The following is a 14,741-nucleotide window of genomic DNA, read 5'->3' as shown; positions in this document are numbered from 1 at the left end:
AACTATATTTCTAACCCTAAGCTTACCATTTCGAAGGTAGTCTTACATTTCACGTAAACACTATCTCTACAGAGCTGCCAGAAAATACAGGAACATTAAAATATCAAACCCAGGCCATGAAGACGGCTCAGTGAGTAAGTTTTGTTGTATACTCACTGTTGTAGGAAAACCAACTCTTGTAAATTGTCCTCTAATTGCTACAGGTGCACCATGGCACTTCTGCGCCCACACACACACATACACATCCATCAATCAATCAACCAACAAATTAATTTTTCAAAAAGATATTAAGCTCCTATTTAAATTCTTTCTTTTTGATAGGGTTTCTCAGTGTAGATCTGGCTGTCCTAGATATCTCTCTGTGTAGACCAGGCTGGCCTCAAACTCACGAAGCTCCAACTGTGTCTGCTTCCCGAGTGTTGGGATTGAAGGGGTATGCCACCACCACACAAAGAGTTTTTAATGCAGTAACAGGTAAAAAGCTTCTACACTTATAGTTCAGACTAAAATCAACCTAAAAATACACAAAAATATTCATAATATTTCAATTAAGGGCCCTAATAAATATACTAACTCAAAAGTTAGGATGTTGCAATAGGCAAAGAATGAAGTGATCAAGGACCTGAAGCAAAAACATATAAATCTAGGAAGAAACAGTCCTCCTTAGTTATCTTATTAGTTCAACATACATTAATTGTCTTCTACTCCCAAGACCCAAAACAAGCTATGAAGCTTCCAACCAAGTAGGAAGATAATTCTACAGATCAAAATATACATAGGTTAATGCAGTGATATCATAAAGCATTATAAAGAAAGATTGTCATAAAGCATGAGAAAGAAATTCCATCTAAGAAGTACTCTAAAAGAAATGACAAAGGAGGGATATCTTCCAGCAAAGGGCAATAGGGAATATACGTTATGGGGATAAAAAAAAAAAAGCATCTGATGTGAGTCTGAAACATATATAAACTTTTGACAAATGACCATTAAGTGACTGGAAGACAAAAATCATACATTAAAGCAACAGCAAAAAAAAAAAAATCTATAGAAGCTATGATGGACTCAAGAAGAAAAATGGACTAGAAAATTAGGAAGCAAAAATAGTTAGATTTATATACAAGGGTAAGCAATCTGGTGCTTTTGTTTTTATACAGGCGAAAGAAGCAATTGAAGGTTTTGTTTGTTTTTTCTAGATTAGCTTTCTCTATGTAGCCCAGGCTGTCTTAGAACTCCCTCTGTAGACCAGACTTGGCTTGAAACTCAGAAATCCACCTGCCTCTGCCTCCTGAGCACTGGGATTAAAGGCCTGCACCGCTGCCACCCAGTGCCAACAGAAGATTTTTAAGTAAATTAGAAGATTTATCATTGTATCATTATAGGCAAATCATCACTTGATATTTTAAGAATAAAACTATAGACTGGGGAGTAGAGAGACAGCCCATCAGTTAAGAACCTTTTTGCTCATCCAGAGGACCAGGGTTCAATTCCTAGCACCCACATCATGGCTCATAACTGTATCTCCAGTTCCAGGGAATCCAATGCCCTCTTCTGGCCTCAGAGGGTACCAGGCATGCATGTGGTCCACAGACATACACCCAGGCAGAACACACACAAAAAACACTATAGACTAGACAGAACAGAAATCAGAAACCAGTAAGCTTTCACCCATTCCAGGAAGAAAGGAAGGAGGGAAGGAGGGAGGGAGGGAGGGAGGGAGGGAGGGAGGGAGGGAAGGAGGGAGGGAGGGAGAGAGGGAGAGGGGAAGGGAGGGAGGGAGGGAGGAAGGAAGGAAGGAAGGAATTTCTTTACAGTGGCAGGCTAGGAAAAAGACACATTCTGTCAATTATTTCATCGAAAATTTACTCATAGTTTAACACATATTCTAAACCCTAACTCATCACATAAAACAGAGTTGGCATTTACATTCATTCCATTAAGAAATATTCAAAAAGGATATGAAGTTACACAGGTAAGAAAAGGGGGTTGGAACTGGGAGGAGTTGGTGGGAGATTGAATACAGTCAAAACATGTATAAATTCTAAAAAAAAAAAAGTAAATATTATTGTATCTCAGTTTTGGAAAAAAAGATGTCTTATTGAGCTGGTGTTTGTTCGTCTGTGTTGTTTTTGTTTTTCGAGATAGGGTTTCTTTGTGTAGCCTCCTGGATGTTTTGGAACTCACTCTGTAGACCAGACTGGTCTTGAACTCAGAGACCTGACTGCCTCTGCCTCACAAGTGCTGGGATGAAAGGTGTGTGATAGCACTGCCAGGTTTTTTCCTAATAATTTAAATAAAATATGATCTGGCACACACAAAAAAATTAAAGAGAAAATGGAATGCACATGCAAAAAAAGTTTTATTCATATATATACACACACACAGAAACACAAATACATATATATTTTTTCCCACTTTAGACCAGGTGTGATGGCTCACCCCTTTAATCCAGTACTAGGGAGGCAGAGACAGAGGCAGATGGATTTCTGTTAGTTCCATGCCAGTCATCTCAAAAAAAAAAATTCACTTTATAGTCAATGTTTCAACTTATTTAAAAGTAGTTTCTTTTAAAATATTATTAGGAATAATCATATTCTTTAGTAAGGATGCAAAACAAAAGATAATAATATAAACATATTTTCAGTGTTCTGAATATTTAGTATACAGATTTCATTCAAGGATAGACATCTTAAAATTCAAAAGTTTACTACGTTAAAAAATAAAGTTTGGGTCAGAATTTTCTATACAACCATATTAAAACCCACATCTTTGCATAATTTTAATACTCAGCTTTTTGAAAAATAATTTCTGTGCCAAACACAGTGGCACATGCCTGTAATCTCAGCACTTCAGAGGATGAGATAGAAGGCATGCAAGTTTAAGAGAATAGCCTCGACCACACAGAGTTACAGGCTAGCCTGAGCTATACTGTGTGAGTCGATATCAAAAATAAATAAATAAAACACATATTCAACTCAACTTGGCCAATATTTTTCAATAAGATTAAAAGTGTTCAATCATTAGTGCCTTCTTAATTTTCTACCCTCCTCCCTGTTCAACTCCCCCACCCAACAAATTTCCTTTGTATGTATGGAAGACAAGATACTATATGATCCAGCATGATCCTAAGGCAATGTGTATGTATAATCCTTATAAACACAGATATATGCCATTATTTACTCTCTACAGGAGAGATCCCAGTGGTATGCTGGATTTCTGAACACATGAATGACAAATGTATCTGACAGAAGCAATGCTTAACCATTGGGGGAAACAAAGGGGAAAACACACACAATAGATGGGTGGTAAATCTTAAAAACTTTACAAACACTGAAGAGCTGCATGTGGATTACAACAACAATTACAAAAGTAAAACAAGACAGTTCTAAAACAAAGGAAAAGAGAAAAATTCTTAGTGATAATTTAGACTTTCCAAAGAAGGGTGGTTCAGTATTCATATTAGTTTTTAAGGCACCATTTAACCCTATCACTAATTTTTAAAGAAGGTAATTCTCCATTCACAAGGACACAAGAAATAATTACTACATACCTTCTACGAGACATTTATACTTCATTATACTTGCACAGACTCCATTCTTTTCAAACGTTTCCAAAAATACAAAGTCTTATAATAAGCAAGGTTCCCTAATGACAAACACATTATTCTGTAGGCTTAACTATAACCCATTTTTAAAAAAAAACAACGAATTCATCCTCAGTAAACACAAGGAATCACAAAGGCCCCCTGCTTATTCAAAATCATTACATAAAGCACTGTCGGTAACTGCAAAGAAGGTTTGAGTATCTGACAGCTATAATAACCTAAAATGAGGCACACTTTAAAGAACAAAAACAACTTTTCATTTCCCTTTCTTTTTCCTTCCCTATCAGAGACACAAAATAACTCTAATGGCCTCAGACAAAGCTCTCAAATAAAATATATTTATATATGCATTTCACATGTACACGTACAGAAACCTGTCACATATCTGTATATATCCCATTCACAGGAAAGAGAATTTGTTCTTTATTTTTACGAGTCAAAATTATATCAATTCTGACACCCAAATTAAGTTAAATCACCATAAATTAATTAACGAGTAACAAATCACTGCATGCAGACCTATATGCACAGACGGAAAAGAACCTCAGACTAAGGCCATGAATGAATAAAACCACCCAGTCCCTGAAAATCACTAACCGGCATTTGGTTTCTGTGAGAGAAACACGGAGTCTTAAAATGAATAATCACAAAGGCAACTCCGTTTCTGAAGTTGCCCAAGGTAAAACACAACGAACCAAACCAGACCACTGCATTAAAGTATAAGCTTTAAGGAGTTCCCACAAAGGGAAAGACTGTCTTCATGAATGGATTATAAAACATCCCTTGCAGGTAGAAATTTTGAATTATTAAAAAAAAAAGTGGAGGGCAGTCTAAACCCTGAATGACATGCAAAGGCAAAACCAAAAGGATCTTTCCTCTCCCCCCCCCAACCCAGTCCCCCCACCCCCACCTTCACGGGACAATGGGATCAGGGTCCTAACTGCAAACTTTAAAGGTATAAACCGAAGCAGTTTTACTGCGGCTTTAACTGCAATCTGCCCCTCATCTCAAACCTGGCGCACCCAGGAACACTTCTGGCCTGAAACCATCACCAGGGTTTTGTTAAGCACAAATCAGACCCGTCCAAAGAAATAAAAAGTTTGCTCCCAAATACCTGGAGGATCCATTTCAATATAAAATATCAGTTCTGTCGAATAGGGCATCATCACCTCCCTCCAGTCTGCGTCATCGCGGTCCATACTCCACACCGTATTGTACATCGCGCTGTCAGGGGCAGGTCGTCAGGAAATATATAGAAAGCATATATATATCTTTTATCTGATATTTTAAAATCTAAATATATATATTTGATAAAGTTCCAAACGGAAATGTACTTCGGGGTTTCTAACGGCCAGTACAAGTCCAGTCAACTACTGGGACGAGGACAAGGTCCTCCCCCTCTCTCCTCCTACAAGCACCCAAGAAAATGCCCCGAACTTTCAAGCTACGGGGTTTTACCTCAGAGGGTTACAGAGAGGCTCGAAAAGCAGAGAGCAGTGGTGTTTAAAAAAAAAAAAAAAAAGCCGCTCCCCGAAAAATCCTTCCTCGACAATCGCTCTCCAAAGGGAAAAGCTCCCTACCGCCTCCTAATCTTTCAGCGGAAGCCACTTTTGTGTCCTTCGGAGGAGAGAGAATGGGAGAGGAGGAAAAAAAGAACGCGTTGGGAGAAAGCTGGGGAAGTGACAAAGGCTTGAAAGGGGGTGGGGGGGGCTGCGTTCAAGTTTCGGGGTCCCACTGGTCTGCAGAGAGCGATTCCCTCTGGGACTAGGACTCGGGCTCTGCTCGCCTCAGGTTGGGAACCCAAGCTCCCGCAGCTTCGGGATGACGACCCGCCGGAGAGTCCAGGGAGCTCGGTTGTGAGCTCGGCTGTGCGCGGGTAGCAGAGGTAATCCCGTCAGCGCCGGCTCCCTTCACGCTCTGCTGGGGCTCCAACCACTCGAGTTTCATTTTAACTGCGCGGAGGGGACCTCCTCCCCCGCCCTCCCTCCCCACCCCCGCTGGGCGCCACCCAACCGCGCGGGGCAGGGGGAACGGCCGGCGGCACGACTGTCCTCTCCACGCCGTACCATCTTGACATGCGACGATTTTCAAGTGCTCGGGAAGCAATGAGGACTACAGCCCTCCACTCCGACTCTGCCCTCTCCCCGTCCCCGTGTCAGGCGCTCCTCTTTAGTCGACCTTTGTCTCTCCCCCCCGCCTCCCTCCGAATGGTACAGCCCGGGCGCTGGCCGCTCGCCAGGAGCCAGAGCCGGGCGCACGCGAGCTCGGCCCGGAGAAGGGGGGCGGACGGTGATTGGCTGCTCGCGGTTGCCGGAGCCCGAGCCTGCGTCTTTTGTCTGCCCTGCTCCAGCTGAGGAGCGGAGACGGCTGCGCGCCCCGAGCGGGCCAATCAGAAGGAAGCCGGCGCCGGCCGGTAAGGCGGCGATTGGTCGGACCTCAGTTACTAAGCGGGACAAAGGCAGAAGGGGAAAAGAAAAGAGGAGGAAGAGGTGGGGTTGTGGAGAAAGAATGAAGGCGCAAACGGCGGTTACTGACAGGCTGGGCGAACGCTCGGGGGCTCGAGCTACCCGGAGACTGGCGGGGCTCCCGCTGTGGCTCGGTCCGCCCGGACTAGTGATGAGGGGGAGGACGGGCTGACGCTAGGCTCTTCTGCCTGGAGACTGGCCGCGGGGGAGGGGAGCGGTGGGAGCGGGGCGTGCTGTCACTTGGCTGGGCGCACACTCTTCAGCTCCATTGAAAGTCTCAGAGTTCCTCCTCACAAACCTCTTCACCTTGCTCCGTTCGCCCGCCCCGACTTCTGTGTTCAATCGTCAGATACAGCAGAGGTCGCCATGCCCACTTGCATGATAGTACCTGTCCAGACAAGGTGCCCATCGCTCCCCCCCCAGCAACTCCCTGCGGGGTTTCTGAACCTTGGGCCTTTCTTGGAGAGTCATTTTGCCCCTACTCTGCTTCCCACTGAAGGACGTTTGAACCCAGAGTAACTCAACGCTCAAGTAACTGCATCTCAGCAAGTCCTCCAGTTCTAGTACTCCTAAATTTTTTCTGGAATTACAGTGAGTTTGTGATTTCTGCGATAAATCACAGGTGTTGGACTCTCCTGCCAAAAAACTGCTACTCCTGTTTTCCTGACAGACCCCTTACAACACATGCAGTCCCCTCCCTCCAGGCTTAAAGCTCCGAGACCAACTTCAATGTAAAAATGCTGAACATTTCCGTGCTTTGCAGAAATAGCTAATTAACTTGCCGGGGAACGCTGAATAGCTAACCTGTGCCTGGAATTGCCGTCCTGCTCTACAATACAGTCTGAAGAGGCCAAAAACTGCAGTTTCCTCTTTACACCGGAGTAACAAAGCCCATTGTGTTTGAGTTGACAACCTGATTTAAGCCCTAGCAAAACCTACCCTGAGTAGCTTTGTGTATTGATTAGCCTCTGGAAGAGTCACCACGTTTCATTCTCCTGAGGTGGTTCTGTTTGTCTTTAAAGTGTTTTGAGTTAGGCCAGCCTTGGTGACTCACGCCTTTCGTTCCAGCACTCTGGAGACAGAGGTAGGTGGATCTCTGAGTGTGAGGCCAGCCTGATCTACAGAGCGAGTTCCAGGACAGCCAGGGCTACATAGTGAAACTGTCTCCAACAAAACAAAACAACAACAAAAAGAAGTCCTGCATTGAGAAAGGCCCAAGAAACAGTCAAAATCAAAATGTGTACAGAGTAGATACAAAGTAAGGAGGTAAAGAATCCAGAAAATACAGACAGGGTTAAGTTTTAAAGGAAACAAATTTCAAAATCACTGGAGAAGAATCCTCAAGATGCTTACTTCTATCTTGCCAGCTGAAATGTATTTCAAAAGCTAGAGCAGCTCTGGGGCAGGGCTCATTAATTTTAATCTCCTGAACTGCTCCTTCAGGTAGAAGATGTTGGAAGATCAACTCTAATTTGTGGCTGACTTCCCAGCAGCCTCTGCTTCAGCATACCTGAGTGCCAAAAGTACTCACATTTGATAACTCAAAAGGCAGAACAGTCGGTGAAGGGCAAGTTGGTGTATTTTGTTCACAGGTGTCCGTGTGCATTCCCAAAGGAAATGAAAGCGAAGGGACAAAAGTGTGGAAAAGATAACGGCAGCTGTTCCCTGGACCACTTTTCAACGGGGAGTGATGGGGTTTCAGTTTCTAAAGTACAGAAGAATCACCCAGGCCTTCCCCATACCTGAGGTCTAGGGGGATGGAGTGACAAAGTAGCACAGTGCAAGACAAGTGCTCCAGGTTGATACATGGCATAAAGCAGGTGCGCCAGACAGGTTTATGTCAACCTGAAATGGCTGAAGACATCTAAGAGAAGGAACCAATTAAGAAAATGACTTAGACAGGCAGTGGTGGTGTAAGCCTTTATCCCCAGATCTTAGGGGGCAGAGTTTGAGGTCAGCCTGATCTACAGAACGAGTTCCAGTACAGCCAGGACTGTTATATAGAAAAACCTTGTCTCAGAAAACCAAAAAAAAAAAAAAAGAAAAGAAAAGAAAAGAAAGGAAGCAAGGAAAGAAGGAAAGAGGGTGGGGGAGGAGAGAGAAAGAGAGAGAGAGAGAGAGATGCTTTTATAAGCTTTGTAGGCAAACCTGCAGTGTATTTTCTTAATTCGTGATTGATGTGGAAGGGCCCAGCCCATTGTTGGTGGTGCCATCTCTGGGCTGGTGGTCCTGGGTTCTATAGGAACCAGTCTGAGCAAACCAGGTTGAACAAGCCAGTAAGCACCACTCCTCCATGGGCTCTGCATCAGCTCTTGCCTCCAGGTTCCTGCCCTGCTTTAGTTCCTGCTCTCACTGTTTTTAATTATTAACTGATACATGGAACTGTAAGTGAAATAAACCCTTTCCTCCCCAAGTTGCTTTTGATCATGCTGTTTTATCACAGCAATAGTAACCCTAAGACAGCAATGATTCAACTTTGCCACCAAAAACTGTATGATTCAAAACTCTAACTTAATAGACTGTCGAATAGAATTCCAAGGAATGAGTGGCACAAGGGGCCATAGAGATGTCCAGGAACAGTACATTTCCTTTAAGATGCTCAAATCAGTGTCCTACCGTGGTGGGAAGTGCCTATCACATGATACTGGCTTTCTTTCAGTTGAGAAACAGAATCAGTGTTCCGATTGCTTGTCATCTAACTGCCTCTGGCTCTTTGGCGAAGAGAAAATGTTAGCTGTGGTGTCCTGGACCACTTCCATACTGGAGGATTATATTTGGCCTGAGTGTGGATTAAATTCAGCTTTAAGAGCTCAAACTCCTGGGCCTCCTTTCTTCATTTTAATTAGCCTTAAGTAAATCATAAAATCTATCTGCTTTTGTTTATATATTTAAAATAGAAGATTGCCATTGGATTTATGCAAGCTACTTAATTTATTGTGAAACGCTCTGAGAATAAAAAAATGCCACTTAATAATTAAAATACTAACTTTCTAAACTTCAAATAGCTAGGATGCCCTTCTTTTTTTTTTCACCCTGGTATGGTTTTGTTATGAAACTATTCAAATATGCTCCATTCCCCCGCCCATATTTCAGAAATGGATGAAAATTTTCTTCTGTGCTCTGAATATAGTGTATGATCTCAGAGTTCTCTGTGGCAAAAGACTACCTGGAACTCAGCCAAAAGTTATTCATGATTAAAGGTGCCATCTGAACACAAAATATCTTTTTAAGCTTGACAAAATGAAAGCGTACCTTTATCCTGTGGTCATTGGCTTTAACATTAGGACTGACTTTAGCCTTTGAGGAAGAATTCCCCTGGCCTCACTTTCCTTCCCTCCTGCCCCCATCACCTTCCCTTGACCATTTATCTCCTGAGACCCAGTCCATGAAGCCAAATAAATTCACTTAATAAAAGGAAAGCAAAGAAAACACTCAAAATTATCAGCTACAGCTTCTAAGGTCTCCCTAAATCACGTGCTTTTGGATGGAAGAGTTTCCCTTATATTGCAAAAAGAGCAACATTAGTAGATCTTCTAGAAAGATATTTCATTTGGGAATTGATAGACATCTCTTGAGATAGCTATGCCTAAAGTTCTGAATATCATCTCTTTTATATAGATTTGTAATTTTTTTTTACTTCCCCCTCATCTTTTCTTAACACTTGGATAGTCATGATAGAGTTAATCATATCAGCCTAAGGCACCGAGAAACGATGACAGTAGATGAATGAGGGGGCTTTATAGAAATGGCACTTGTTCAAATGTTGATGAAGTCCTGGGCTTAGCGAGCTTACACACATCAGCACATGATGGAGGTCTGCTCTGCCACATTCTCCCACCTTGGGTTCTCCTTCAGCTTTAAGGAACATAAAAGTACATCTCTCTGTAGCCTGACATGTCCATCTCTTTTAATATCTGTCCTTCTAGCAACACGGAGCCACCTGGATGATATGTACGCTGCTTCTACAAATGTCCCCTCCAACAAGGCAACAGATTTCAGCTTGGCTCTCACCAGGAGACGGAGCAAATGAGATCCAAACAATAGTCCAGGCTGTTTTGCTAGGGCAGGGCACAAACAGGGCGAGCAGCTGGTGAGCTCTGTTACCTCATTTAATCTCCATCACCCTGGGGAAGAGGGTTGCATTTTACAGATGAGGAAATTGAGACCCAATCAGTGAAGGAACTTAGTAACAAAGCTGACAGCAGAGCCCCAGGTCTCCACCACAGGCTCACTGCCTTTTCTGTGAGATCACAGCCTCACCTCTTTATTCAGTGAGCAAATGTTTTTACCTAGAGAGATAAAAATGAGTAAGGAAGAACCCCTAACATTGAGTTCTCCAGACTCATAGAGGAGGGCCAGCAAAGGAATAAACAATGGCAGGCAGGGAAAGTGAGGTTGACAGGACGTTGCGGGAGCTTCAGAGAAGTGAAGATCGGATGCTGCCACCCTTTCATACCCACCATAAAGTTATTTTTGCTGCTACTCCATAACTGTAATTTCACTACTGTTATGAATCATAATGTAAATATCCCATATTCAGGATGTCTGATATGTGACCCCGTGAAAGGATCATTTGACCCCCACAAAGGGGCTGTGTGTGACCCACAGGTTGAGAACTGCTGATGTAGACACATAAGCAAGTAAGTAGAGGTTTCCCAGGAGACATACTGTTTGGGACTGGATTTTTACAGACTTGAACTTTTTACATACATGGTTTAAATATGGGGTCTCTTTATTTCTGTTTCTCCGATACATACATTAATTTCAAGCCTGAAAAAGATTTGTTGAGGGGCTGGAGAGATGGCTTAGCAGTAAAAAGAGCACTGGCTACTCTTGCAGAAAATCAAGGTTCGATCCCCAGCACCCCATGGTGGCTCACAACTGTCTGTACCTCCAGTTTGAGGGGATCTGATGCCTTTTATCGCTTCCATAGGCACCAGGTGTTCACATAGTGCACAGACACACATACAGGTAAAGCACTCAAACACATAAAACAAATAGTTATAAAATATATCTTAAGTGGTGGGTGCGTGTCTTTAGTCACAGCACTCAGGAGACAGTACAGAAACAGACAGATCTCTGAGTTTTTAGCCTAGCCTGGTCTAGGACAGTCAGATATATATCTTTTAAAAGTTTTCATTAAAAAAGCTAACCCAGATTGCAGCTTGCCAGAATCCTTTAATTTTTGTTTTGTTTATTCTATATTGTTTACACAGGGTAAGGTCTCATGTAGCCCAGTTGACTTCCAATTTATGGTACAGCCAAGGATGACTTTGGACGTCTGACCTTTCACCTTTCACTTCCTCAATGCTGAGATGACAGACATGTGCCACTATACCTGGTTGTAGTACTGGGGACCAAACCCGGGACTTTCTACATACTACGAAAGTGTCCTACCCCTTGAGCTCTGTCCTCAGTCCCCAGACCCCTTCAATCTTAAATCATATTTAAATAGATTCTTCCTATTCTAGTCTTTGTGCCTTCTTTAGTCCACACAGCTAGAGTGATGGCACTAAATAATAAATAAATCCCAAGATGTAGCCTAACGCAGGCAAATTCTGGGCTCAATCTCCAGCACTGGGGAAAAACCAAACCAAACCTAAATGCCATTCCTTTACTTTAACTCAGGTGGTTTCTCTTGCCTTCTAGAAAATTGTTCTCTTAGCCTAGCATTCGGGTCTTTGATGCTCTAGCTTCCACCAACCTTTCTAGTCTCTTCTCACATAGTTCTTCCCGTCTTCTATCAATAATAGGCCTACTGTATAGGGAATTTCTCAAGGGTGGAGTACATGAACATTCTCAGCTACATAGTGAGTTCAAGGTCAGCCTGGGCTAAATGGGAAAATTGACTATAGTGAAGTACTTGCCGTTCTTGGAACAGTAAAAAGTTATCCTCCATATGACATACCTTTAGTCCCAGCACTCAGGAGGCGGGGGCAGGTGGATCGCTGTGAGTTTGAGGCCAGCCTGGTCTACAGAGTGAGTTCCAGGAAGTTCCAGGATGGACTGGCTCCATAGCTACTGAGAAACCTTGTCTTGAAAAAAAAAAAAGAAAGAAAAGAAAAGAAAACAAGGACTGTGTTCACATCAGCCCCTCTGCACAGCCTTGGGCTATATGTTAAAGCATGTGTTGTTAGACATACCTCACTCTCCAACATTCTTAAAATTTTCCTGGGGCTGAGAGATGGCTCAGCAGCTGAAAGCTTCAGCGACTCTTCCAGGGACTCCACCTTTGATTCCCAGCACCCACAGGGTGGCTCACAACTGACTGTAACACTAGTTCCAAGGGACCCGATGCTCTCTTCTGGCTTCTGTGAGCACCAGGCATGCACATGGTACACAGACATACATGCAGGAATAACATCCATAAGCACAAACTAATATTTTGTTTTCTTTCTTTGTGTGTGTGTGTGTGGTGTGTGGGGAGTAGTTTTGAGACATGGCTTTTCTGTAATAGCCCTGGCTGTCCTGGAACTCACTTTTTGAGACCAAGCTGGCCTCAAACTCACAGAGATCACCTGCCTCTGCATCCTGAGTGCTGGGATGAAAGGTGTGCACCATGACACCCAGCTTTAATTTATCTTTTAAGAGAGAAAGGGGAGAAGAAGGGAGGGAGGAAAGGAAGGAGGATAAGAGAGAGAGAGAGAGAGAGAGAGAGAGAGAGAGAGCCTGCAGTGGTGGTGCAGGCCCTTAATCCCAGCACTTAGGAGGCAGAGGCAGGAAGATGTCTGAGTTCAAGGACAGCCAAGACTACTCAGAGAAATTTAGTTTCAAAACTATTTTTTAAAAATAGTAATTTTCTGTGGGTAGACAGCACATCCTCGAGTCATCCATGAGCACACTGAGTTGTCAGCACATGTTCTAACTACATTCTCCAAGGAGCTTCTAGAGCGTTCTGGGTTCAGATTACCCTAGTAATTCTTTCAGAAGCTCCTCAGCTGATTCCTGGTGTATTTGAAAGGACGAAAAGAAAAAGAAGAAGAAAAGAAAAAGAGAAAAGGAGTGCAGTTCTTTGGTTACAGGAACCAGGAGAGACACAGTGACCTTCTCCCGCCAGCTGCCTCCAGGGTTTTCCCTGCAGACACTCAGTTCCGCCACCCTTCTATTTTATCAGCTGTGAATTGTTTAAAAAATTCCAAGCAGTTTGTAGGAAATTCAGGAAGTTCAGCAGCTAGAAAAGGAATTGGTTTCGTTTTTCAACCCAGCTCATTTCTGAAACACAACTCCATATAGGGCCTTAAAGTTAGCTCACTTCCTGCAGCCATTATTGCAGTATTCTGAGCCATTTGTACTTCGTGCCACCTTCCTAGGATGTAACTGCACTATAACGCCACAGGTCTCAGATTCGGGATCCATTTTATATGTTTCATTGCTTGAGGATAAAATCAGCCCAGCCTTCTCACTGGACAATCCAAGTTTAAAAATGGCAATGGCAGTTTTCTTGGCAGGCTGTGAGAAAATCTCAAGTGGTGGCTACAGTAAGTGTATTAAACAAGCCTTTGCTATCTCGGCAGCGACCACTACAGGGCATTGTCCTTGAGATCTGCGGCGGTGAGGTAGCTTCCAGGGCTGAACGTTCGTCGTTGAGGGGGCGGGAAGTGGGTGAGTGGTTTCTAGCTTTTATTGCTCTTGCAGATTCCCAGCACCCAGCTGTAGCTCACAGCCATCTTAGATTGTAGTTATAGGGTATCTAGCGCCCTCTTCTGTCCAGGGATGTCCATGCTGAACATACATATGTGCTGTCAAAACATTTAAACACATAAAATTGAGTAAATAGCGGGGCGGTGGTGGCGCATGCCTTTCAATCTCAGCACTCGGGAGGCAGAGGCAGGCGGATCTTTGTGAGTTCGAGGCCAGCCTGGTCTACAAGAGCTAGTTGCAGGACAGGCTCCAAAGCTACAGAGAAACCTTGTCTTGAATAAAAATAAATAAAATTGAGTAAGTAAGCCTTTTTTTTTCTAGACAGGGTTTCTCTGTGTAACAATTCTAGCTATCCTGGCATAAACAAATCTAAATGAATAAATAAAATCTTTTTTTAAAGACCTCTGAGTAAGAAAAAGTACAAACAAGAAATATAAAGTTTGGTCAGCCAGGTGTGGTGGCGCATGCTTTTAAATTAATCCCAGCATTTGGGAGGCAGAGGCAGTCGGATCTCTGTGAGTTCAAAAACACCCTGATCTACAGATTGAGTTCCAGGACAGCCAAGGCTACACAGAGAAACCTTGTCTCAAAAAACTAACACACACACACACACACACACACACACACACAGAGAGAGAGAGAGAGAGAGAGAGAGAGAGAGAGAGAGAGAGAGAGAGAGAGAGAGAGAGAATGGCCCAAAATGACAAGCTTTCATTTCAACATCAACTAAGCCCATCCTGTGACCCAATCCTGTGCAGAACACTCTGTAAGATACTGTTTGTCCTAAATAAGATAAGTCCACTATCTCATAAGAGAGAGTTATAAGAACAAGCAATAACAGTTTCCCTGACCCCTGTGCTTGCAAACTAATTTTCCCTGCAGCCCTAAAACCAGGCAAAATAGTGCATTTGTTGGGCCTCTCCATCATCCCTCTCTAACAATCTCGCTCTCTCAGCCTCTCCCTGACCTCTGACTGCTGAGTCTTAACCTCATGATTCTGTTCTTGCGGAACTGACTGCAGGCTTTATTCCCCA

At 43.3% G+C, this 14,741-nt stretch overlaps 1 protein-coding gene across 6 annotated transcripts in view; it reads right to left on the bottom strand.

Moving 5' to 3' along the window:
• Window positions 1-5,939, bottom strand: part of Pik3r3 (phosphoinositide-3-kinase regulatory subunit 3) — a 75,765-nt gene extending 69,826 nt beyond the window's left edge. For 2 of the 6 annotated variants that reach the window (XM_075946962.1, XM_075946964.1), the window contains exons 1-2: window positions 5,060-5,524; window positions 4,716-4,825 (exon numbers count right to left, since the gene is read on the bottom strand). In XM_075946962.1, coding sequence (XP_075803077.1) covers window positions 4,716-4,821 — 106 coding nt within the window. In that variant the 5' untranslated portion in view covers window positions 4,822-4,825; window positions 5,060-5,524. Of the gene's footprint in view, window positions 1-3,547; window positions 4,526-4,715; window positions 4,826-5,059; window positions 5,525-5,667 lie in introns of those variants that run through there. The other 4 variants (XM_075946963.1, XM_075946965.1, XM_075946967.1 and 1 more) reach the window with 4 other exon arrangements.
• Window positions 5,940-14,741: the final 8,802 nt, after the last annotated feature.

The sequence above is a fragment of the Microtus pennsylvanicus genome, chromosome 13 (assembly GCF_037038515.1).
Source record: "Microtus pennsylvanicus isolate mMicPen1 chromosome 13, mMicPen1.hap1, whole genome shotgun sequence".
NCBI lineage: Eukaryota > Metazoa > Chordata > Mammalia > Rodentia > Cricetidae > Microtus > Microtus pennsylvanicus.
This window is presented reverse-complemented; position numbering and strand designations above follow the sequence as displayed.